General features: G+C 39.8%; 1 protein-coding gene across 2 annotated transcripts in view; it reads right to left on the reverse strand.

Annotated features, from left to right (window-relative positions):
- Positions 1–1,751: 1,751 nt before the first annotated feature.
- Positions 1,752–26,819, reverse strand: part of LOC108923865 (leucine-rich repeat-containing protein 4B-like) — a 31,670-nt gene continuing 6,602 nt past the window's right edge. For both annotated transcript variants that reach the window (XM_018734898.2, XM_018734899.2), the window contains exons 2-3: positions 14,544–15,147; positions 1,752–5,975 (exon numbers count right to left, since the gene is read on the reverse strand). In XM_018734898.2, the coding sequence (XP_018590414.1) occupies positions 3,927–5,975; positions 14,544–14,789 (2,295 nt within the window). In that variant the 5' untranslated portion in view covers positions 14,790–15,147 and the 3' untranslated portion in view covers positions 1,752–3,926. The remainder of the gene's footprint in view (positions 5,976–14,543; positions 15,148–26,819) is intronic.

The following is a 26,819-nucleotide window of genomic DNA, read 5'->3' on the forward strand; positions in this document are numbered from 1 at the left end:
TATCTTTAGTTAACCATGTAGCTACAGTTGCACGTCAGATCGGATAATTTGCCACAGATAATATGTACTCAAAATCGGTCTGGGCAAAAAAATGAGAACAAAGTGAGGAACAACAAAAATAAAACTCCAGACTTTATATTTTTAATCAAATGGATTATGCTGTACTGATTCAGACTAGTAGTCCGTTGTAGTTCTTAACATCCATCCCTTCAGGACGTCTTACATGTGAAAAAAATAAAACACACAAAGCAGCAAAAAAAAAACAAGAAATCTGAAAATGCTGAAAATAAGTATAATAATAATACTTCAATAATCTGTTCCCTATAAACGCAAACAATACAACTGTGTTCTTCAAACTTTCTTCAGAAAATAACAGCAATAAAACCCATGAATGTAAACAAATTTTAACAAGGTAGATACTTCATGGTTATTTTAATTTTGCACTTTTGCTTTTTTTTCCCCCTATCTATTTATTACCTATAATAAAACCGAACCATGACACCGGTGGAAGTCCGGCCTGCAGGAAATGTCACGAAGCGATTCTGAGTTCTGGCCTGACTTTGTCTCGTCAAAAGCAGGAATTTGTCATAAAGAGTTAGAAGGACACTGGAATGCTGAAAAGAATGTGATTTGGATGGATTGATATTGTATTATTCAAAGTTATTTACGCTAATAGTAGGATGACATGTTGCCATGGAAACAGGCCCCAGTTTCAGGTGGAATGATGCCCATATTCATTGGTGCCACTTAAACAACAGAGACGTGATATTTTAAAAAGCTCAAGACACAGCAAGATGACTAGAACTTAGCTGCTCGTCATGATGATTCTTTTCAGTTTTTTAACATATAGATATAATGTATAGTGGAACGGATTCTGACGCAATGTTAATTCACACATAATGAAATCTCCACTTGCCACTTGTTTTACTTTACAAAGTACGCTCACCATTTTGTGTGTCAAGTTTTTAATTTTGAAGTGACTTCGCTAACAGAACATTTGTTCTAACAATAACCATAATATTAATAATAACATTAACAATATTACAATTGAGATAACACTTGTTTAAAAAAAAGAAAAGAAACAACTGAATGAACACAAAGAAACACTTATAATATCTCTAACTTGCTAGATTTTTCATTTATTTGTCCTTTTTTCATTAAAAAAACTGATCCAACAGCATTTTAATCAAGTCTCTGTCTCTTCTATTAAATGGAATCGCTTACCTTTGAAAATGTGAAAAAAATGGTATCCATTTTTTTTCTTCCCAAGACATTTTTCATACTAACGTGGCATTAAAGTTTTGTCAAAATCCACTGTAATCCACTTTTGTTTCCACAAACTTTATTTTGTTTTGAACAAGCAGGAAAATTATGTCTTGACAAGCTGAGTTCTTGTACAAAACCGAGGAGTATAAGGAAGAAGTGTCCACCTGGAGAACAAGTTCCGTCACAGTTCCTTTTTCCTTCTTTTGCAGATTTTCTTGCTTTCACTGTAGCTGTTCTTTCTTCATTTTCCTTGCTATTGTATTTTACATTTTTAGTTGTTCAGGCTTCCCCGGTAATTAATAAAAAAAAAAAAATAAAAAAAAATATATATATATATATATATATATATATATATATATATATATATATTAGGGCATTTGAAAAACGTGTACAAATATCTTTCCTACTCTTTTCATTCAGCAGTAGTGGAGTTAATAATAATAATAATAATAATAATAATAATAATAATAATAATGGTAGCAGAATTGTACTAAAATATTTTAGTACAGGTTTAAAGAACTGACTTGTGAGTCAAGTTTTTTTCATATCAACATTAAATCAGTTTATATTTCTCCATTACTTTATTTGTTGGGCAATTAAAGCGTCTTCAGCGAGTGGTTGGATTACCTGAACTAAAGCTTTGAGAGTATGGTTGTTGTGAGGGGTAGCCCTTAACACAGGTTCAAGTACAAGCCCAGCGGACATCATATGGGACAATAACACCTGATAGTGCTGTGGATATTTTCATTTGTATTTGATATTAAACATTATTAAAAGATACATCCATAATAGCAACTTGGTCAACGCACAAATGTATTGCACAATATGATTACACAAAATAAAAAGGACTATTCTTTTGTATCATTACTGAATTAGTAGATTACTCAACCACAGTTAACAAAAAATGCTAAATAAGTACCAATTAAAATGATTAGGACACTGATTAGGTCACTGCTCTAAGAAAATGCACATGGCATTAATTTGAAACACAAGTGTTAGGATCTACTATGAATAAATGTGTCTATTAGCCGATGTACCAGGGAATTCGTATACCTCTATACTTCTGTAAGACAGGAAGTATACTTGTATACTTTCATAAAGCATATTGCGGACCATAACTTTTTCATGCACGATATGACTGACGTGGCACCAACTGCACGGGTCAAATGCACACTGGAATTTTCTCTTATTTTCTGTAATTAATAAGCTATCTTTGTAAGTCATTTCCCTTTGTCTCCTTTAGCGTACTGGACTTAGTATAAGAACAAGGAAGTCAATGTACACAACAGTTCACTGCAGTGTGATATTTTGGGTGCATATTTCACACATTTCAGTCTGCGGCAGAAATGCATTCTGACCCCGGGCAAAGTGCTGCAAGAGCTGTGAACAGCCTCCTACATTAAATAATAAGAAAAACAAGTTAACTGCAATGCCCAATGTCTAATGAAGCTCTATTATTATTATTATTATTATTATTATTATTATTACTATTATTATTATTATTATCCTGCAAATCTGATTTGTATGAGTGACAGAAGGTATGTTTTCCCGGAATTAAAGCCAATATAACTTTTTGTATTTTTTTCCAGTATTATTCATTTGCACTTATGTCCCAGTTAACTCCCCCTCTCTGCTGTCCAACCCCACGCCCCCCGAAAAAAAACTGTTCAAAAACGTTTAGTAATAACTTAACAGAATCTATAATATCCTACAAGGGTTGTACTTTCCTCGGTGTATTAATAAATTCATTATCTTTCTAGAAAAGAAAATATATTGATATATTCCATATGTAATGTTTTCTAATGCTTCGCTGTCTTTTGTCCTTCAGTCTGTCCTTCGTGGTATTTCCGGGGCGTGATAAGGAACATGTAAAGCGTATCTTCTTTTTTCATATTGTCCTCTGAAAATCTACAGTCGCACTTCATTGCACAATCCTTTTTTGTACTGTACAATGGGATTACTAGAATATACTATGACTGAACTAACTCATCAAACGATTCCCAGCAGTTCACACAGCAGTTAAGGTATGGGACAAACATGAGCCCAACGCACACTATAGGTTCAGATCCCAGGAGTGAGACTTGCTGCATGTTTGAGCAAAGGTACTTAACCTGTAATCGCCTCATTTAATACTCACCTCTGTACATGGGTAAATTCAAATTTCCTCCCGCATCTGTTAATAAAGTAAATACTGCGGTGTGCTCCGCACATCTTAACTGTGGCAAAAGCACTTTGGGGTAAACTGAATATATCCATGATGTGTATGTTTCGATACGAATACAAAAACGGACAAAGTTTTGCTTTGGCACAGAATTATGCTGTTGTGGAATCCGTTACATACTTCATTGCCGTGACAATTCATTAATACAGAGACACTTGCTTCGTTGAACGTATCCGTTTTAATCCTTGGCTCGGTACAGTTTCAGCCTACGGACCTGGCCATTTCACGTGTGCACACTCTGTCAGCTCCCTGTCGCAAACAACGCCGCAAGCGTTGTTTTCCTTTCCGTCTTCCTGTAAGTATAATGTAATGTAATGTAGTGTAAAAGAACAATACTTTTAAATCCTTGCCATAAGTGTGTGCTTTCTGTCCTTCCAAACTCGGCCTAGGGGATAAAACAGGCATGGCCCTCAGCATTCTCTACGCTTACACATCTTGCTCATATTTGGGTCTCTTGAACGTTTTCCTTGGAACCATTCTTGAACAGAAGCGGTTCAATTTGCGGGTTCTGGCCCTGACCCATTAAACCCTTTAGAGATCCATGTAAACCCAAAGGTGGCAGCGGGAGCGGCAGGGGGAGGGGTGACGACATTGTGTTGGAGTTAAGGTTAGTGCTGTTTCCAGGCGTGGTTTGCAAATTAGCTGAAGGATTGGAAACCTGTGTACAAGAAATGGGGGTCTGAGAGGGCATGGACAGGGAGGAAGGGTTGTTGTTGTTGTTGAGGACACCACCCGAGCCAGCTATCCCACCTACACCAGCTCCTGTACCCATTCCCATAGCCATCACATTGTTGTTAAAATGATGTGCCTTGTAATAATGGTTAAGGTGCTCCGCTCTCACTAAATTTGGAAGGCTGACAATTTCCGGATGGTTCAGTCTTAAGCTCTGCCCTCCACCACTGCCTCCCCCACTGGAATGAATGGTAGAGCCCCCTGAAATCCCACTGCTGCCACCTACTCCATTGCCCCCAGTAGCTCCGATCTCATCCTCAACGTTGATGATCTCAATCGCTCGGGCTGGACCGTGGTGCTTGTGCAGCTGGTGCTGCTTTCTAAGCTTGTAGAAGACCACGAGCATAACGGCTGCCATGAATGTGATGGCAACAAAACAGCCTATGATGATTTTAGTAGTCTTCATTACATCATCCAGGCCGGAGAAATTAGGAACATCAGTTACTGGCACCGTGAAAGCCCCTTCAGAGGACCTAGTGGCTTGAGGAGAAGAAGATGATGAGGATGAAGAAACAGACGTGGTGGCCAAAGTCGTGCTCATACCCCAGACTTCCCCTGGCATTGTGGGGCCTGGAAAGCCAACAAAAGTTTCATTGATGTATTGCCTGGCAGAATTCTCCTCTTGACCCGTTTCCATGGTTTCCACGGTGACAGTGGTGAAATAGCTGTAGCTGTTGCTGGCATCGGAGGCTGACACGTTGAGCACAGCAGTTGCGGTGGTGTTGCCCGCATGGTTCGTCACCATGCACGTGTACTGGCCGGTATCTTGAACAGTGACGTTGGTGAAATTCAGCGTGCCGTCGTGCAAGACAGAAATTCTGACCCTGTAGGATCCGTGGGTCATGAGGGTGCCATTTGGGGTAAGCCAATTGACTGAGGTCATCGAAGTACCCGTTCTACACTTCAGTTCAGCTGCCATTCCCTCTGTAACATTCAAGTCAGTAGGAGGCTCAACGATCACAGGGGCATAGCAGGTAAAGTGGCTTTGGTCAAGTTCCCCAATGTATTTGCCTTTCAGCCCTGGTGGAGCATGACAGCGAGCGCAGCAGGTGGTGTTACTCGGCACAGTCTCCTTCAGCCACCAACTCAGCCAAAGCACATCACAGTTGCAGACCCAAGGGTTGTGGTTGAGGTGCACCCTCTCCAGTTGGTGCAGGGGGGTGAAGAGGTCGTGTGGCAGGGAGTGAAGGGAGTTGTGTGAGAGATTGAGCTCCTCGAGATTTTTGAGGTCATCGAAGGCATTGCGCTCGATTACGGACACCTGGGAATGCATGAGCCAAAGCTTGCGCAGGGACACCAGACCCTGGAAGGAACCTGGCCGAATGATTTCCAGCCGATTCCCAGAGAGCTCAAGCTCCTCAAGTCGCACTAACGGGGTGAGATTGGGAATGTCCTTGAGTCCACACATGCCCAGGTTCAGGTAACGTAGGTTGATGAGTCCTTCAAAGGCAGCCTCTGAGATGTAGTCCAGCTTTTTCAGTTCCCCCAAGTCTAGACGCCTTAGCGAGGGCACGCGGTGGAATGCGTACGCAGGCAGAGTCTCAATAGGGTTGTTCCGCAGCCACAGTTCCCTCAGCTTGCTGAGATACTCGAATGCCTGGGAGGGGACCAGCGTGAGGCGGTTGTCAAAAAGCTCAAGTGTGTTGAGGTTAGGGAGGCCATTGAAGGCCCCAACCTCAATTTGACGAATCTGGTTCTTGGAGAGTTGCAAAATCTCCAGATGCAGCAGGTGCTTGAAAGTGTCAGATTTAATTACCTGGTATAACGGAGACACAGAGAACACAAGACAATGTTAATACAGTATTTCATAGACTATATGTGTACAGTCAAGCTTCATAACTGATGGGCTACTGAAAATCCCTAGTCAGCCCTTCCCACCATTCACACGTTGAAATGAATGAATGAATGAATGAATGAATGAATGAATGAACGAACAAATACTGCCATCTGACAGTTACCATGGTGCAATAATGGAAGCATGGTAAGTGCGGTCAACACTGTAGTGTGTTTCACTTGGGGGGGATTGTTTTATTAGCTAGTTTGGCATTCATTTCATCCTATTACATTTTCTTTTGTTCTGTGCAATCCCCCCCACCCCCTTCCTTCTGAACATGATTTCCCCCATAAATAGAAAAGCCAAACCAGAAGGAGATTATTTGGCTTGACTGACTTTACCCTGCTTATAAATGAGAGAAGCAGTGTCTTTTGACTCTGTTTTATTTTTGTGAACACATGCTAGATTTTGACACTGATGCCAATGTACCAGCTGGGCACTAGAATATAAAGCCAGAGGTGTGAGTGTGCGTTAAATGCTTTGGTATTAAATATACTAGCAGTAAATAGGTTCAGTACCAGTGAACAGTCAGAGATCTTACAGTTGGTTGATAATTTATCTCAGCATCCTGTTCAATTTGTGGTGCAGTTCCTCATCGTCAAGCTGTGAGTGACGATCAAGAACATAGGCACAGAGAGAATATATGGACTAGGCCATACCAGACTTGGTGTCGAAACCTCAACGTAGCTATAAAGACAGGAGAGAGAGCTTTCCAGACCTGTGAGAACGTCTGTGACTTTCATCAGCGTGTAATTTTTTGATGTGCATTTGGCGGGAACTTCACTGACCAAGGCTGTAAAAATCGCTGACACCGACTAACCATTTATAAAGATAGCATCAGTCAGGGAAAAGACGAACAGACTTCCACATTCGCAGCCATCAGAGACATATTTGAAAGTGTGATGCATGGGCCTCAATCCAGACAGTGAAGATAAACAGGACAGTGACAGTGATGTGCATAGTTCAGCACGTTTCGACACCAATCTGTTAACATCTGGGATGCTACACGGCGGAGGAACTGACGAATCGCCTTGCCGCATGTTCTCAACACAGGCCGTAGGCAGGTGTGGTAACAGCGTTTCGTAATAGTATGAGACCCATTTTCCTAACATGGCCTGGGTCCACTCATTTCAGCGGAAGATGCAATGCAGCATGCTGCGGTGCCATGATAATTGATCATTTGCATCTCATTATGCAGCACTTCCTCCCGATGGAGAATTCTTGGTCGACAATCTTCCATCCTACAGCACACATGCTTGTCACCAGAATGTTCCAGAAGCACTAAGAGGCTGTCAGTTGTCTTCTATAACTCCTCAATCACTGGAAAGTCCACACAGCCTTTCTGAGGTCACTGAAACAGCTATTTCTGCCTCAAAAAAAACACCATCACACCTACTGAATGGTTACAGACACATTACATGTGGTTTTCATTTTATTCACAAACATTTACGGTGAGTACTTATCGAGATTTGTTCCCCTCACACCAGCATACCTGCATTGTCTTCAATTCCTTCAGTTACAGAAATACAGATGCTCCTCGACTGATTATGGTTCGACTTCCGATTTTTTGACTTTACGATGGTGCGATAGTGATACGCATTCCGTAGAAACCGTACGTCGAATTTTGAACTTTGATTTTTTTCCCAGGAAAGCGACATGCGGTGCGATACTCCCTCATGATGCTGGGCATCTCCCAGTGTGCCACGCGGGCGCTAGTGTGTACAACCGATACTCTACAGGACTCTGCGTTTCCAGCGATTTTTTTGGATACCCCTCCTGTACCTACATTTTGATTTGTGCATCCATCATGTCTATGAAACGCCCATCTGCATCTCCTGCTACTGGCGAGAAGAAGAGGAAGGCAATTACTCTTGAGGAGAAACTGTAATTAGTATGTTTAAACCCATAGGGTAGAATACTGGCACAGTGAATAGTGCTGCTATCTCACAGCACCTGGGTAGTGTGAAGGGACATGGGTTCGATCCCCGCTCAGTCTGCGTGGAGTTTGCATGTTCTCCCTGTGTCTGCTCTGGTTTCCTCCCACAGTCCAAAGACATGCTGTTCAGGTTCACCCCTAGTGTGTGAGTGACAGAGAGAGAGAGAGAGAGAGTGTGATCCACTGATGAATGGATGAATGACCCAGTGTAAGTAGTATATCTAGCAGTGTAAGTCACCGCGGTGAATAAGGTGTGTGGGCTCATAACACTACATAGAGTTCATGGGAAGTTGCTTTAGTGAAAAGTGACTTTTGCAATCAACGACTTCGACCATCTTGAAGGATAAAAAGCGATTACGTTCGGTAGGTTAGGTGTATTAAATGCATTTTTGATTTTCAATATTTTTGATTTATGATGGGTTTATTGGAACGTAACCCCACCGTAAGTTGGGGAACATCTGTAAATGCAGTTAGTATTGAACTGGTGGACGGTACTGGCCTGGCAGGGACGGGCTGAGTTGATAGACACTGCCCCACTGCCCATCCCTGCCTTTCCTCAAGGGTTCAACGTGGACCATCTGCTACCAGGTGAGGCGGAATCAGGAGGGATATTAAAGCAGCTGGTCTGAGGACTTTGGGGAGGACTGCTTTGGGAATGCTGCTTTTTGTTCTTGTTTATGTTCTCCCTGAAAGAGTCCATCCTGAGCTCTTCTGGTAAAATAAAACCTCATTTGCTGGACCTAACTGTTGCCTTGCAGCTTGAATCCTACCCGTGCGGCCGCCTCTGCCCCACAAGGAGCCACACATGTCCACTGCTGTTTTAAAGTGAATACAAAACAAAGTATTTCAAATATTTAACACGTTGTAACCTTTAATAATGAAATCTGCTAAGAATGTTCAAGTCATCCCACACTGTTCTCCAGCGATGCAAACCTCATTGGTCATTGATGAATAACGGCCTTACTGCTACTGACCTGACGTCATGCATCCAGCACCCCAAGGCACGTGTAAGCGAGAGAGCTTTGCTCCATATACAGGAGGGTGGCAATTATAGAGGGTTTATTCCGAGGGTGTTCTGCTAAATACACAAGCCATTCTCAAACTCCTAAAGGCTTGAGAGATCTTTACTTTCTGAATTATGACAATTAATGCTCTAGGACATGACAAAAAGGAAACAAATATATTTATACTTTATGTTATGCAAAGCTGACTGGCCTGTAGTGAAATGTATCTTTCTAATGAGGCTCTTATTAACAGGCCATTTAATCTGAGAAGCACGTTATCGAAAGGAAGATGAGTACAAAAAAAAATGTGTTCTGTGCCAAAAGTTCACTGCTCAAATAACCACTAATAAAAGTTTCAGCTCTTTAATCTTATCAGTTAAACAATTAACATTTTTTTATCAGACACTTTTCTCCAAAGCAACTTCCAGTAAACTCTGTGTAGTGTTATCAGCTCACACACCTTATTCACCGCAGTGACTTACACTGCTAGATACACTACTTACACTGAGTCACTCATCCATACATCAGTGGATCACACTCTTGTCACTCACCCACTATGGGTGAACCTGAACAGCCTGTCTTTGGGAGGAAACCAGAGCACCCTAAGGAAACCCACACAGACACAAGGAGAGAAGGCAAACTCCACATAGACTTAGCAGGGATTGAACCCCACACACTCTTGCACCACCCAGGCACCGCAAGACAGCAGCACTATTTGTTGTGCCACGGTGCTGCTGATGAGTTCTGAAATTTAGAATTGGAATAAACTGCCAGATTTGGTGGCCTATATCAGACTGTCAGAAACAAGAGAAATCCTCAATTACACAAATACATGAGCGCGTCGCATACACGGTACAGCATTTCACAAGAAGCTGGAAGCCTAAGAACAGCTGGAAAAATTGGCAAGACACTTCTTATGAATACACAGATATCAGTGCGCTATAAGCAGATGTTCTGATCTGACACTCTTGCAGTTAACAGACGTTGCAATGGACTGATGTCTGAGCACGTAAACATGCCGATTCTTCTATACAACAATAGAAGGTACCTGTACTTTCTCTGAGCTTAGGCAATATTCCAAAAGTACTCCTTAGCACCATTATGGAAATAACCAAAAATGAATGCCATAAAACATGCCTAAAAATGCTCCAAAGCTATAAACATAATGAATTCTTTGTGGAAACTTCAGAACAAGTGTAGCTTTATGTGTCATTCAAATACGAAAGAAATTACGAGACCTGCTATGATCGCTCATTTGAACGCCAAGCATTGCTCTGAGAAATGACTACTAGCTCGATGTTTTGGGGAGTTGGAAATAAGGATAAATAAAACAAAAAATGCATAGCAGTGCTGTACAGGTGGCCCCTGATTTACGACGGTTTGACTTGCGATTTTTTTCGACTTTACGAGGTGTGTATTATGTGTATTAAATACATTTTCGACTTAACGATATTTTTGACTTATGATTGGTTTCGGGGAATGCAACCCAATTGTGAACTGGGGACCACTTGTATTTTTCTATACTTTTTTGCTGTATTTTTATATTTTTCTGTCGCTGTGATTAGCTAGCGGAAGCTGCTTCTATTTACAAGCAGTACCAAGAAGTTGTAGGAGGCCACAGTACTGAAAAAACTACATTTTTGCATATACTTCTTAAACAACGAAGAGAACAAGCATCTTCAGAAGCCAATAAAAAACAATATGTGTATGTAACAATTCATTTTGTAATTTTGTGCACAGCTGAACATCAATTTTGTGCACAGCTGAACATACCACCCACAACATCAGCAATGCTGACTAAGTTTTTTCTTGGTAGGAAAAAATGTTCTCACTTGTTGACTTGCTACACTTTCAGAAGATGGGATGTTGTCTTCTTCTTTGATGGTAATGTCTTAACATTTCACTATGTTGAATAATTTTGCTAAAATTACGAATACTTTTACGATGTTGAAATTGGGTCTAGTGCTGCAATGGTCTCCGATCCTCAGTCATGAGGATAGAACTTAATGTAGCATAGCATATGGTTATGATTATTGTTTTTTATTTTGTTTTATTTTATTTTATTTTATTATTTTAGCTAGTTTTACTTTGCTTACCACTACATCAGCTCCTTGGGTTGCAAATGGTTATGAATGCCTTCGAAGATAGAAATGCTTCTCCACATTCTTCATTTTAAGTGCATTTCTTAAATGTACGAGTTTTATAACATTTTTGTTTTTCAAAAAGGAAACACAATATGTGTTAACCCTCAGAGCTGGTTTCAGTAAAGCGCACCCAAACAGTGCATGAGTGTGGAAGTACTTTAACTCACTTCTACAGTGATTACAGCTGCTGTCTGGAGTTCATGATTGTTGGTGATTCGAAGAGTACCAGGAAGAAGAAGCATACTGTTGCCATGGATACCAAAGTAGACATAATAAAGTTGGGAGTGACAAGAAAATGATGAACACTGCACATGCTTATTGTTCAGTATTATGTTTTATTAATTTTGTGTAGGTTCAAGTCTATTGCAGTAAACCCCATAAGATTTATATGGTGACAGGGTTTTACACAGTTTTTGGCTTTATGCTCGAAAGTAACACACACACACACACACACACAATTTAGACACAATTTAGAGTCACCAGTTCATGTGAAAAAAAGTCTTTAGACCAAAAGTAGGTAGATAATCATACAGTGTTACAGACTAATTAGGAAAGGAAAACTGCCTTGCTTTGTTGTTTTATAAGTAATGTTAACTACAGAGGCAACTGTGTTTTAATTTGAGATGATATTTTAGGATGAATGGGCGTCACTCTTGGTGCTCAGGGACACATAAGAAGTTTCACCATTAAAATTAATGGCAATTATGACTTCGTGTTACAAGAGTTCAGCTTACAAAGGGGTTTTCAGAAATGCATTACCTTCACATGGTGGGGGAAGACTGTATATATACTTATACTTACTGATACTACTGCGTGAAAAACCCTCATGCACTCTTAAAATTGCTTTGTGTTATGAGACCACTGAACATTTTATTTATATTTACAGTAAAATTCACTCATTTAGCAGACCCATTTCTCCAACGCAACTTCCAATGAACAGTGTGCAGTGTTGTCAGCCCACACCTTATTTACCCAAGGTGACTTACACTGCTACATACACTACTTACGACGAGTCATTCATCCATACGCCAGTGAAACACACTTTCTATCTGTTTGTCACTCACACACTGTGGGAGGAAACCAGAGCACCCGGAGAAACCCATGCACACATGGGAAGAAGATGCAAACTCCACACGGACGGAGCTGGGACTGAAGATTGAAGAAATCTTACAAGATTATATTTTCAGTAATGTTTAGCTAATTAAATTACCTAGCTACATAAATAGTACTACCCAATTAATTTAGCTGACAAAAAAAAAAATCTGTGGCCAATATGTGGATAGTTCACATACAATTTGTTATGGATCCTTTCAATGTTTGTGCTCTGACTATACAAGAGCCATGTAAGGTACTGCATTAGGATGGGTTGTCTATTTTGGCTATATATACAAATAAAATGTCTGCTAAAAGACAAATCAATACATAGGTTTAATAATTAATTTTCCATTTTTTAAAAAAAAAAATCTAAATAACATAAACCATACTGCCACACTCAAGCTGCTCCGTTTTAACTGACATCTTGCAATAAGAGTTTGGGATAATGCCTGATATTAGATTTGACTAGATAGTCACAATTTTGTACACTGATAAAAGAGATAAATCTAAATATCTACATTTACTGTATTCATTTAGCTGATACATTTCTCTAAAGTGACATATGAGGATTTACCCATTTACACAGCTGAATATTTATTAACGGAGCAATTCAAGGTAAATACCTTGCTCAGCAGTGTAATGTTTCCATGCACAACGGACAAAATGATGTTATCAGTAACAGCCGGTTTCTTAAAATTCCAAACACAATATGAAGGTCTGTTCCTAAAGGTACAAGTCAGTATTACACTGTTATACATGAAAGGTCAGCATATAAGACATAAAGCGCTCAAGTAAATCTCGTGCTTTATCAGCAGCAGCAGCAGCACAAAACATTTTGCGTTTTTCAAAAGTCAAATATGCTGGTTTAGGAAAACAGAATTTCCAGCAGTAACCTGAAATTATATTTTGCTTGGGTGTATTAAGGTCAGAAAATCTTTCATCGGAAGTGTTTATTTGAGCTGGCTAGTAAGATGGCAGGATTTTTTCTTTAAAAAGCTGCATCTGTGGTTACCATGGCAACCTGGAAAATGTTGTGTCACAATGTGACCGTGTTTGAGTATGTCTTCAACAAAGGAGAATGCTTTTAATTGCAAAAGGGATACAGCTGTAGATATGCATGAAGTCATTTTACAACATCCCACAGCACTTTAGATTTATGGTTGTATATAAATAAACATGTACATTTAAGGCCACTTATTCCATACAATGGGAAATTAAAAAAAAATAAATAAAAAATCCTGATACTATTATTTACCTATTATACCTATTATTTTAACCAGAAATAATTCACCCGTATAATATGGAACCATGCAATATGGATTCTTGTTGGTGGGTGGTCACTTTACCGGGCTGTTGACAATGGAAGTCATCAAAAAAAAAAAAAAAATGTAGTGGAATTACATGATTATTACAATGTCAAACTTGTTCTTAGTTTAGGTACTTTGTTTTCTACTGGGAGGGAATCTATTTAACGATGTAAAAAGTCCAAATTGTCCTTAAATTGAAATATTAATGACAATTGACAAGGATTCCTTTATAAGGCAATTACTGAAATTTATCCAGTGCATTTCACCTGAGAAACATTTCCGGATTCCTGGTCGCTAGAAATAATAAAGTGCGCTATTGCACAAACTGAATGGACACTTAGCAGTTATGTGTATGTGTCGACCATCTGCACCCCTGCCTATTAACATACTATGCCCATGGTGCACTGCACCACATTTCTATTTTTGCCAACATTTTACATCCACAATGCTCTTCCACACTTCACCGTATATTGTCATCAAATTAGCTGTTCAAAAAGCACTCCCGAGCTACTGCTCCCATCCAGACTTGATATCTGCGGGTGTTAGTGAAACGTGACAATTTTTCAGAAAACTTGCACTCCGCCGGCGGTATATCCGTTACACACCCTTCTCGGACACATCACCCGATCGCTGATGCAGCGCATAATGAAACTTTCCAATATGGGCGGAAACATGATGTTTGAAACTGAAAAACCACATCGTTTGGTTTGCATCATCTATTTGCATGCCACTTTCCGCCACGAAACCAGAAAGTGTTTCGTTGGTTCTTAAAGCGAGAGTATAAACTCAAGAATTCATTCCCTGAAAACAGCTACATTTATTAATCGAAACTCTTTTGACACCGACAACGCTGATTTAGGGTCCAAGTTCCATATTAACAGCTTTATTATAGTTTATTATCACTAATAATTACCATCGTTACAAGCCAATTTAATAAGTGTGCTTTTCAAAGGTTTTCACAAAACTGCAAAGACTAGCTGAGAAGGAAAGGGTACGATATTTACCTGTATTGAGTTCTCCTGCAGGTTGAGGTATCGCGTGTTGACAGATATACTTTTAGGCACCTCCTCCAAATTCCTCCTTGTGCAGATGACTCGGCTCGCCTGATTGGAGCAGCTGCAGGGGGCGGGGCAAGGAGAGCCAGCGATGGCCAACTGTGGCCCAGGGGGGAGGAGCTGCAAAAGCAGCTGGACCAATAAGAAAAGGGGGGGAAAGGGGTTGGAAAGGCCCGTCACCGTGTCGATACGCATGGCAACTCGGTCATGACCCTCCCTTTTTCTCAGTGTGTTGATTGGTTGATTCCAGACAGAAATTTCTCAATTTTTTTCTTTTTTTTTCTTTTTATCTCCAGTGTTGTTGAGTCATAAATTTGCTTCTTTCTTCTGTTCAGATATTGTTGAAAAAAGATTTTATAGCTTCCTTGGAAACAGAATCATTTTGTATTCTCACTTTTCAGCGTTCACATTTGTGTTTCCTGATGTCTTTCTTTTGTAACGGTCCTTTGAAGAACAAACAATAGAATTATATAGAGATATATGAATTAGATAGGCGTATTTGTTAACCTTCTTTCTTCTGCACTTCTACGCTTGTACATAGGATGAGTTTTTACTGTAAAAAAAGAGGAAGACAGAGGTCAGTTCGATCTGCAAAGAGGAAAAAGTTTCAAATACATGTATTTCAGTTGCAGCAGAGATACCTACTGGGCAGCAGACAGAATGATCACAACATTAACGCAAAACTACAAACATTATTTCTATAAATTAAGTGAACTGAAATATTCATTAATCAAACATTACTGCATTATGACCACGTATAAGAAACGGAGAAATATCACAACTCATATGGCAGTGAGAATGACACCGTAAGACAAGGCAAGAGAAGAGAAAACTTCTAGGTCAGAAAGCAAGGACTAACACTAAAAGATTAATGAAGAAATGTAAACAATGGGAGTTAAACAAGCAACAGCAGTGGCACAGGACACATTTCTGTCCTCGTCCATCTTGTCTTCTCAGAATGAGAAGCATCCCTCTTCCGTGTCTCACCACCAACTCGGGACATGTGCCTTGGTTTCCAAAGTTGACTTCACAAGGCCCTGGTAAACTTTACTCTTTATAGACCGTTCCTGACCTTAGCATCTTTCATGTCTACAATTCTCTTCAAAATTCAATGTGACCAACTCTTGTCCACTAAGTCTTCACATGTAAACTTAGCTGAGAGGATGATTACCCAACACTTTGTCTGCATAATATTCGATAATTGCAGGAGGAATAACAAAATGATACCATACTCATTTCTATGAACACTGACTGACCATTACCACAAGAATATCTTTCAAAGTAAAACATCACTCATAAAACATAAAAAACCTACACATTTCTATATTAAACATAAATAAAAATCATTTGGCAAAAATGGAGAAAAACTTGAAAACAGATGAAATAACAAATGCTAAATGAGAGAAGAGAAATTAATGCCCAGTGATTGCTTTGTGGTACTGAACTGTCAGGACTACTTTTCAATTATTATTTGCAAGCTTTTTTATATTTCATGCCTGTCTCAATGTGATATTTATTTATTTATTCATTATTATGCAGTGTCAGTATAGCCATTTTGTTGTATGCATGTTACAGTAGCCTCGAGCAATTACTTTCAAGATTAATCATGTTTTATCTATCTATCTATCTATCTATCTATCTATCTATACAACAGATACAAAGAATGTGGAACAAGTACAGCTGTGCAAAGTCCAAAAAGAGTTGACCTTCGCTCCGGCAGACCGACTAAACTTTCAGTGTGAAAAGAAGTTTCTGATTCATTACATGACATTTTCTGTCAGTACTTTATTATGAGGTGAAAACAAGGAAAGCTTTCCCAAGTCAGACGTACCTCAGCCAATCATAATTGGCTTTTAGTCAGCCAATTTATATTCTTTTATCTAGTTTACTTATGAATTGCTTACATAATGTTTCTAATACGCTTTTCTAATATATCATTTAGCCATTGCAGGCCATTTGTTCTACATGCATGACAGGCAGCTATAGCTACAGATAATTTTCCATTAAAACCGTTATTGCTTAAAATGTGACCAACCATCAGTGCCGAGATCAGAAATATTATCTGATCTAATATGCATGAAGTTGAATAAACTATACTAACAGGGTCCAAAGAATCGCGCAATTTAGTTGCGCACAAAAATTAAATGGAGGTACAAACATTAAAAGCCAGCAGCATTTATAGTACATGTTACGATACAATAGCGGTTGTAAAACGAGAGCAGGAGAGCTGTGAGAGGGGGCACACCCTTCAGCCGCATTTGCAACTAAATCAACTCTTTTTTTCCTGAAAGTAATGGGTCCACATCTCTGAAGAGCAACATGATTGCAGGTGCTGGGAGGGACAGTTGACTTCCACCATAGCTACAGTACTTTAAATGAATTAACTGCACCTAAGAAAATTCACCCAACCGCTTGAACCGCTCTCAGCAAACCACAGCAGAGTGATGTGCCTATCGATAGCCATTAAATGGGCACTACATTATAACATTCCTCTGCTAAATGTTGTTCCAAATCTAGAATAAAAAAAAAAAAAAAATTAAATTGCCGTTTCAAAAGCAAATCATTCTCCCCCTGATGTTGTCAGAGACCTGGTGAAGCTTGGAATTAGTTGTGTCTTTTCAGGGAGCGCCCACTTACAATAGATACGGCAGTGTCCGCGCTTTATTTTTATGCGTGTCTCTACTCCTCCCCGCCTTCGGATCTTGAGAAGAGTCACTTCACTTGGAGCCAATTCACTACTTAATTTCAACATAAGCATAAATAAAAATGCGCCAGAAACTTAGCTACTTCCCACCAGGGTTTCTAGATTACAGGGGGTTCGTGAACTTGGATGGGAAAAAATGTGCATCTCTGTTTCACTAACCTCAAGCTGAAATTCCACATTTCCTTCAATTATGAATGTAGGCAATATTAATATTTTGATAGCTGCTTTTCAATATAATTGGTTTCCTTTGTAATATTATGTATTTGACTCTTTATTTAAATGCATTATTCTGAGAAGAGGTTCACAGGCTTCATCAGACTGCTAAGGGGTCTATGGAATAAAGAAGGTTAAGGACCCCTTCTTTGTGTGCACTGTTGTTGCATCTTATCTTGAGCTTTGATGAAGTCAATGAACAGCTGGAATATGAACGTGTCTGGGAGGGTGCGTTCGCAGCAGGATATCAACCCATATTTTGCATCTGCAGTTTCCTTGTACCCATCACTTGCACTCAAGTGAAGTGGAATGGAGAGCTCTAGCAAGACGTCAGTTCTCACTCACTTTCATTGAACACTCTTCCCAGTCAACGTTGTGATGGTCCGGAGCCTATCCCAAAATGGGCGCAAGGCTGGGGTGGGTACACCCTCAAGTGAACACCAGTCTATCAGTGGGTAGTCACACACACACACACACACACACACACACACACACACACACACACAATGGGAAATTCTGCCATCACCAATTCACATGAACTGCATGTCCTTGGACTGTGTGAGCAAACTAGAGCACCCAAAGGAAACCCAGGGAGAACATGCAAACTCCATACCCACTGAGTGGGATTCAGACTTACACCCCAACAGCCCAGGTGATGGGAAGTGGCAGCACTACCCCATGTGCCACATACCACCCCATCTCACTTTCTTCCTAAATGTAAACATAAAATTAAGATGTAGCACCCATGTTTCACGGGTTTATTTTCTGGCTGTGAACTGATTCCTGGGTTTAAAAATAGACATGAAAATTTTGCACACAAAAATCGGAGGTACCTGTCGTACCTCAAAGTGGTGCATTTTAGCATTTATTTTTAATACGTCTTCATGGCCTGCAGAAGAACGATAAGTGAAATAATAGTAAGGTGTGTTACAGATCAAAAATTTACAGTTTGGTCTATTGAGTAACATCCCCCCCTCAGTACACGTTGGAAGAATAAATAAACCTCATGCATGTTTCTACCACCCTGTGATCTTCATATTTCCCTCCTTCTTCCTTTATGCAAATCTTTGCCAAGAGGGTTACCATAGTTACCTTTACCTTAACTCTGCCTCAAACCGCATCCCTCCCACACTCGCATCCTCCTCCCTCGTTCTGTTTAGCAGAAAAACAGTACCTCCACTGCAGCTCCACATGGCCAAAGATGACGAACAGACAAAGGTGAAACATTCGGTCTAACGGTACGAATCTGCCTCGCCCTTAATCTTCTCGTTGACCGCGTCAACTAGGTGCGTTTTAGTTGATGTCCGTCATGGATCCAGCGAAGCAATGCGGAAAGCAATATTTTACATTTACATTTATTCATTTACCATAAGATTTTACGTTTGCTCTAAGAACCATGCCTGAAATACGGGTTTCTAATACCCACAGTGAAGCCAGATATGCAGAATAATTTTCAATCCTGAAGGCCTATCCCTTTTCCGAAAAAGTGCCCAGATGAATGTGCGATGCCATTCTGTATTTGCATTGTTAGCACCATGACTAATAGCGTTCTAATTTCATCTTGTGTCGCGTTAGCAACACCTGATTTCCAGTAATTTGCTTTAGACTACAGCAGGGCGATGCTGAATTATTTTGTTACAATTCAGCAAGCTAGTCGACTCGGTAACTCATTTATCATTTTTAGGCACTATCGTCAGCGCTAGTTGAATATTGGGAGAACGAAAACTCGGCACAAATATACATGGAAGTTTATCTGCTCTAGTTATGCTTTTCTCAATTAATAAACCAGTGACTGCTGTAGAATACAAGATTACGCAACCAATTTCTAAATTATACCTGGTAATTTATAGTAAAGCCACCTACATTTTATATGACATACTTGCTCTTAAGAAGTCTGCTTTACAAACCATTTTTTTTTTTCATACAGGGTGTTTGAAAAGATGTATATACACCTTAACGGGCGCAGCAAGTGGTTTGAGCTGCTGCCTTTAGGCTTCGGGTTGCAGGTTCCAATCACACTCCTGCTCTAGTACCTTTGAGCAAGGTACTCACCCTAAGCTCCTCCTGTAAAATTATCCAGCTGTATAAATGGGTAAATAATTGTAAATATCTTAACATCATTGCAAGTTAATCAGCTAAATGAATAAATGCAATAATTACAGTAACTGGACATCATACAGTGTTTTACAGAAGCACTGGAAATATAACAGTGTTGTTGATATAATTTACTGTTGCAAATAATTTGTGCACAAAGAAAGAAGCACTAAATTAGGCAAAGTATTTAAAATGTTCACTGTCAACATCTAGTCGATTCAACAGTGTTAGACATCGAGTGCCTGCATGGTGTTTCGAGACACCTTGTATTATGTGCGACTGCAGCAATATGCGTGTGCGTGTCTGTGTGTATGTGTGCGGCATGTATACACTATAAAGGTCCTAAGCCCTCATCAAGATCTTGTACAGTTTCCAAACATGCAGTCCTCCGAGGCTCAGAGTGTTTGTAATCGTGTGTGTGCATCACAGAAAACTTCCAAGGAACTCGGGATGCTCGCAATGTTTGTGTACGCGCCATGTGTTAACACAATTGAAATTTATGCACGCAGGTTTGTTTTCTTTGTTTTCGGCTCTTTTCTGAATAAAATCTGAATACAACGAGACATGAATCACATTCTAAAAATAGTCCTGAACGCTGGTCCCAACGCCGTATAACACGGTGTCACGACTTCAGGGCAAAAGCCTGGAAGACTACACGTAAGCTCATCACGCACACCTGTGCTACATTTTAAAAATATAACACAAGAGTTCCAACCACAACCAATCGGAATCTTCCGCCATGATTTTGCGTGGACTACTGACAACGCAGGTGCAGAGCTGAGCTGGTAATATTAGCGACACCTGCCAAGGCGGGTAGACGAAGAGCCCCCACGCGACTTGAGAGCATCTGCCGCGGAGAACACAGTCCAGGTGGGGTTTGGTGGGTGGGTCCGAATTGCAAGGATTCAGTTCTCAAGATCCAGTTGAAGTTCGGTGATCGTGATCTGAAGGGGAGTGGTCGTGGTTCAGGAAGCGAGGGTCAAGATCCGCAAGGTCCTTATCAGAAACGCAAGGGGCTTGATCCAGAAGGTCGTAGTCTGAGGAGTGAGGTCAAAATCCAAAGGGTTGCAGTTTAACCGTCTGAGGGATTCCCCAGATAGAAATTCTGACAGCAAATTATGAAAATAATTTTGGGAGAAAACAGGAATGCAACTAGAGACTCTACACCTACCAACATTACCGGCCATCGTGATTTTTACATGTCAAACTATGGAAGAAAAGTGACAAAATACAGGAAGAAAATCTGGTCCAAGCATTTATTCATTCATTAATTCATTCATTCATCCATTCATTCACTCAAGCTTCCTACACATCTTTGAATTTTTTACAGCTTCTTTGTCCCCCCCCCCCCACCTGATTTTAAAGTGGGAAAAATCTTATTAACGGGATAATTTTGAAGAAGTAACAACTGAGACTATTGTGCCTTTTAGCCACATTCTGACCTTCTGCATCACGTTTGGGTATTTAATAAATATGTGGGAAAAGTCTACAGTCAAAATTCCTATGATTTCGAACATGGCTTGCATACAGTGCAATGAGAAATAATTATTAAAGAGCCTTTAAATAATCAAAGCAAGTGAAGAACAGCTGCTTGGCACCATTCTCCCCCAGTGAGAGGATAAGTCCTAATGGATGCAATGCAGCTGCGCAGCCGCAAGGAACTGGTGTGAAGCTTACATATTGGCCTGCATATTTTTCATGTCAATCTCAGCAATTGAGAATAACAATGTTGCCAGGGATTTTAGCGTATGCGCAACTGCAATACAAATCCGTGCACAAATGGACGTTTTATAATAGAGACGCCCGTTTCCCGTGGGGGAATGCGTGCAGGTTTTTCGTTCCAGCCGAGCACCTGATTGCACTAATTACAACCTTAATTGAACTAATTCAGTCTTTACCCTCAGTATGTACAGTAGGCTGTTTACTTTTTAAAGTGAAATGGGGGAGCATGCATATGCGTAAGCACACACACACACACACACACACACACACACACACACACACACACACACACACACACACACACACATACTACAGTCCCTGCAGTAAGAGCACTGGGTAGCCCGGCCTTTATGGGTTACCAGCTCAAGAAATAACTGTTGACATTCTTAATGCATGGCTTCACACTAATGGGCTTGAAGACAAACAAAGCCATGGGCACATATAAGGACTTTAAACACCATCATACTCATTTTGACTAGAATATGTTTTGCATGCTTTGGTTATCCACCAAAAATTTACTAGTGACTTTTGTTGACTGAACCAGTTAGATCAATTTAGATCTACTTAGATTTGTACTATGCCTGGTAATTGAATTAAGCCATTTACATTACTTATGCTTCACAGGAGTGAGGCAATGCATTTATACTAAAAAGTATTACGCAAATGCAGTGCAAAGATATTATATATGACTGAAAGCTAAAAATGCCCGTAGGGTAAGTGCATTTCTGAAAGTAGGCGTCTAATATGAGTAAAGATCCGGTTTGAGTCTCCAAGTTCTCTCACTGCTGAAGGAACCACTGTCCGCTTTTTCCCCACTCTATTACCAGAGGCTCCTAAAGCAACGCTTGTTCCTGAAAAGCCATGGAAGTGAGATTTTTGAGCTCCGAAACCTGACTGGCAGCTTGGAACCAACCACCAAATAAAGTCTTTAACACTGCTTAAGCAGCAAAGCCTGATACAAAATGTGGACCTTGAAAACCATATTACACTGCAGATATGGAGACACTGATCTACACGGTCTGACAGAGATGCAGTACATCTAATACATACTTATGAAAGCTGTGGAGCATACGACTCTCCTACTTTTGTCACACACAATTGTTTACCACCTAATGTTGCATACATAAATACCCATCAAAAAGTACATTTCAACCCATAATAGTGCCACAACGCTTTAGCTACCAGGTCTGCACATGGTTCCGATCATGCGTTATTAAAAGGTCCAATGTACAAACGTTGGTACTGGGACATGGACATGGGGCAGCAAATCGTAACAGTTATAAGTCAATCCGTGATTATACAGCCATCCTAAACAAAGCGAAGGCTACACTGTTAATATTGCTGTGATACAGTACGTAAGCAATATGGTGGACACCCGGCTAACGACCGCATTGGCTAGCATCATTTCAGCTAAGGTTTTCCCTCCGTAGTATTAATTGATTTGGCTAATTTCTCATTCAATGCCTTACTTCCTTGCCCAGCATGCTTCACTCCAGGCTGCCCAAACTCCCTCCAGCCAATCAGTACATGCAGCCCTCATGCTCAGCCAATTAGATTTACATAATTTTCTCATTTTCTATACAGACGTGCATCACTTAATGACGGGGATACGTTCTGAGAAATGTGTCGTTAGGCAATTTCATCATTGTGCGAACATCACATAGTGTACTTATACAAACCTAGATGGTATAGCCTTGATGCAGTCAAGAGAGGTGGTAAAAACGAGATTTATGACACTGCTGCCAGCATAACACAGCATACTGTTTTACAGTAAACTTTTTTTATAAATAGAAAGAGTACACTGTAAAATAACGATAAAAAGTACAGTACAGTAAATACATAAACCAGTAACATAGGTGTTTATTATCATTAAGTGTTATTTACTCTACATAACTATGTGCTATATTTTTGTACGACTGAGTGCAGTATGTATGTTTACTGTAGCACCACCACGAAGACGTGAGTAACACGTTGCACTACGACGTTACGACGGCAACGACTTCGCTAGTCAGTAAGAATTTTTGAGCTCCATTATAATCTTATGGGACCACCATTGTATATGTGGTCATTCGTTAAGCGAAATGTTGTTAAGCGATGCATGACTGTAACTTGATCAACTTCAAAGTAAGAGTTTTAGAAATTTATGCTTAAAAATTTTTCTTACTTTACATATTTTCAACACTTTATTTTTATTTGTTATATTATAAAAAAATAGCTTGTGTTTTTGGTGTTTTGTGTTCAAGTAATATTAAAACAATAGTAAATGATCTCAAATGTTGGGTGGACTTGTCATATGCGAGTCCTTAAATTTTGCACAGATTAAGCTTTTTATTTGGTAAAATGTACTTTAGCTAACACCTAAATTGATTAACGTGATACATTTTTCCACAAATGAGTGACGTTAGCAGAGGCACCACTGCCCCATACTGTACCATACTGCACTACAGCACACTGCAGACTGCAGACTCAGAGTCTGTTGCTTTCCTAACGCTAACCCTAACCTTATCAAAGACAGCAGGGTCAAAATCTGTAGTTATTGATTCTGAATACAGGCAGTTCTCAGCTACCAAGAGAATTCCATTCCGCAAATTCCGTCATTTGTTTTCTTCGCAAGTCGAAATCCACATTATATTAACCATAATGCAGAAACAATTAACACGTATGAATGATATGTTGTATAAGGGGCTTTGTTATATCATCATCAGATGTAACTATCACATGTTGGTACTCAAAAATAATATGATAAGCTTAATGGGACCGGCATCATCAGTCTAGGTGATCATAAGTCACGTATGCAGTGAGTTGAGGGCCGTCTGTAGCTATTTAAGTTTCACAGAGTCCAACCATCTGACTTTGGTACACAAGACTGAAATTTTAAGACAAACAGCTGAGAAACTGGCTATTATTCAGAGAATACTATTTTTTATGTATTTTTCAACCTCATGCAAGCATCTCACACACAGCCAGGTCAGTGTTACTTTTCTAAAGTGTATGTTATGAACATTCTCCAGAGTGCAAAGAGGCACTCATGTATTGTACTAGCCTAACACTGATTCATGATTCACAATTCATGATTCATACATTAAACGGTCAGTTAGCTTAATAAACAGATAAACAAAGAAGAAGAAAAGCATAACTGAATGGACAGCGTCTGAAAAGAACATACTCTGGCAGGTCTGAGCCCCACTGTGTCACACTCTCCCTTTGGCCTGTGTTCCCTTAGGTCAGGGAATGGCTGAGGTAATGGATCCCTTGCTACTTTCAGCAATACCTATGGTCACCTGGGTGCCTACAAGGCCGGGGTGTCACCAGTTATCCAGCACTCTCCTCCGAGTGTGTTACATTGGGCAATGAAGCGTGCAGCCTAAGGAGTGAAAAGAAGTGGGTGGATCCCAGGAGAGGAGATCTCAGTCTGTGTTCGTCTCTCCATAAACGCCATTGCTGAAGGTATTCATAAGAATGGGTATTTGGTTTTGAGCAAACTGGAAGCAAAAGGAGTCAAATGCAAAAAAAGAAGTTTAACACAACTTTCCATAAATACTTCTGTACTTGGTCTGCGCTTTATGGACCAGGTCTGAATTGGTCTCCTCCTTGAAAAGCAGATGCACTCAAACACATCTGCATGATCCAACACACATCTGACGCATCACTATGTTAAGTGTGGCCATGACATTTACACCAAAAAAAAAAAGTGCTGTCTATACTGGCCATGTTCAGACAACACATTCCTCACACCAAAAAGTAACCTGCGGTACAGCAGGCTTTTTGGCACTGACGGTGACACAGCTTTCCATTGTCTCAGGACACTTGGCTTTGACATGCCCCAAACATTTAGCACTGCTGCCAACAGATGGCAAGTTGTACCATCGTTATCCTACCGTACAGTTTGTTTAATCCCGTACTCCTAGGGACAATACGCCAAAATGGCCCAAAAAAAATCATTAAGGCATTTTTATAACAGCAGATTATACAGTGAACTTGGAATAAATAAGAAATGACAGGAAATAAGATCAGTGGCAGCAGGTGGCATACTGGTTAGAACTACCACCTTGCACTCTGAGCATCTGGGTTGGAATGCCACCTCCTGTCATAGTGCCCTTGATCAAGGTACTTACCCTGATTTGCTCCAGTAAACTTACCAAGCTGCGTAAACAGCAAAATCACTAAGTCGTGTTGGAGAAAACCTTTGGCTAAACGAATGAATGTAACACAGATTTACAAAACATTGACAGGTAAACGTAGTCCTAATGCCAAAAGACACATGTACAGACAACGACCAGCGTAGGGTTACTCCAGAAATCAGGGAATCCTGCCCTTCAAAAATCTGTTTCATTCTGCAGTTTATAACACATCGCAAGCTCAATCGGCCACCCAATGAGCCCTATTATAGACCTGTATAACATCCCCAACCCTCTCCAAGAAGTCCTTCTTCCTTTTGCTTCAAGTCTCTCTGTAATACAAAAACACTGAATGGTATTGTACCCTCCTCACAAAAGAAGTGAGGAAACAGCCTTCTGGGTCACTAGAAAAATAGCAGAGAATCATCTGTAACACTCCCATCAAAGATCCATCCAACGCTGCAGAAAATATGGCCACCTTCTGATTGTTTTCCTTTTGGAAAAATAATGTTCAAAGCAAGAAAAAAGTATCTCCTGTGAATTGGGAGTTACATTTAATTTATTCATGAAAATGATTATTTTTACTTTTGGCGGGATACTTTTTCTTTCCTGGTCACCAAGCCAATCTCTTTTCTCTCAATACGCCCCTTACAAAATGAACGCTGCAGTCTTTTGTTTTTTAAGAAATCACGCACTACTGTCCTGCTTCAACATCACCTGTTATTGAATTAACTTTGACCATTTTCAACAGCAGCTGTAAAATTCAATGTCAGCAACATATTTGTCTACCATCATTCATTAATTTCCCTCCAACAACACCAACTTGCTGTATCAGTTTTTAACTATTCTAGGCTACGAAGTCAAGGTTCCACAACATCTAAAACATCTTTCCAGCCCCATAACAAAAAACATTGACCGAATATCCTGATAAACTATTGTATTTTTTGTTTCAGCGCCCTGTATTACTGTGGAGAAGAGTGCTGTATAAAAATAGATTGAATTGAAATGACATTGAATTTACTTGCAAAAAATAACTATTCTAGTGTATTATAATATTGAAATATTTCATGAAAACAAATACCTCCAACTATTCTTTCTTGTTAAACAAGTTTCTGGGGTGGTTTAAGAAAATCTTAGTACATGCTGAGTAATCCATATAAAATTATCCAAGTACCTCCTACAAAAATTCTGCTGCAAGATTTCCATGTCAACATCTAAAAAAAAAATGGTCTTTTCATACAATTTCACACAGGCTCTATTTGAAAACATCCATTTATTTCAGTATATAGTCCTCAAAAGTGTCGCTGAAAAAGTAGAAAATGTATTACAATTTCTATCTGCATCTTTAAGGTTTTTTCATTCTTGAATTTCTGC

Source organism: Scleropages formosus, chromosome 20, assembly GCF_900964775.1.
Source record: "Scleropages formosus chromosome 20, fSclFor1.1, whole genome shotgun sequence".
NCBI classification, from domain to species: domain Eukaryota; kingdom Metazoa; phylum Chordata; class Actinopteri; order Osteoglossiformes; family Osteoglossidae; genus Scleropages; species Scleropages formosus.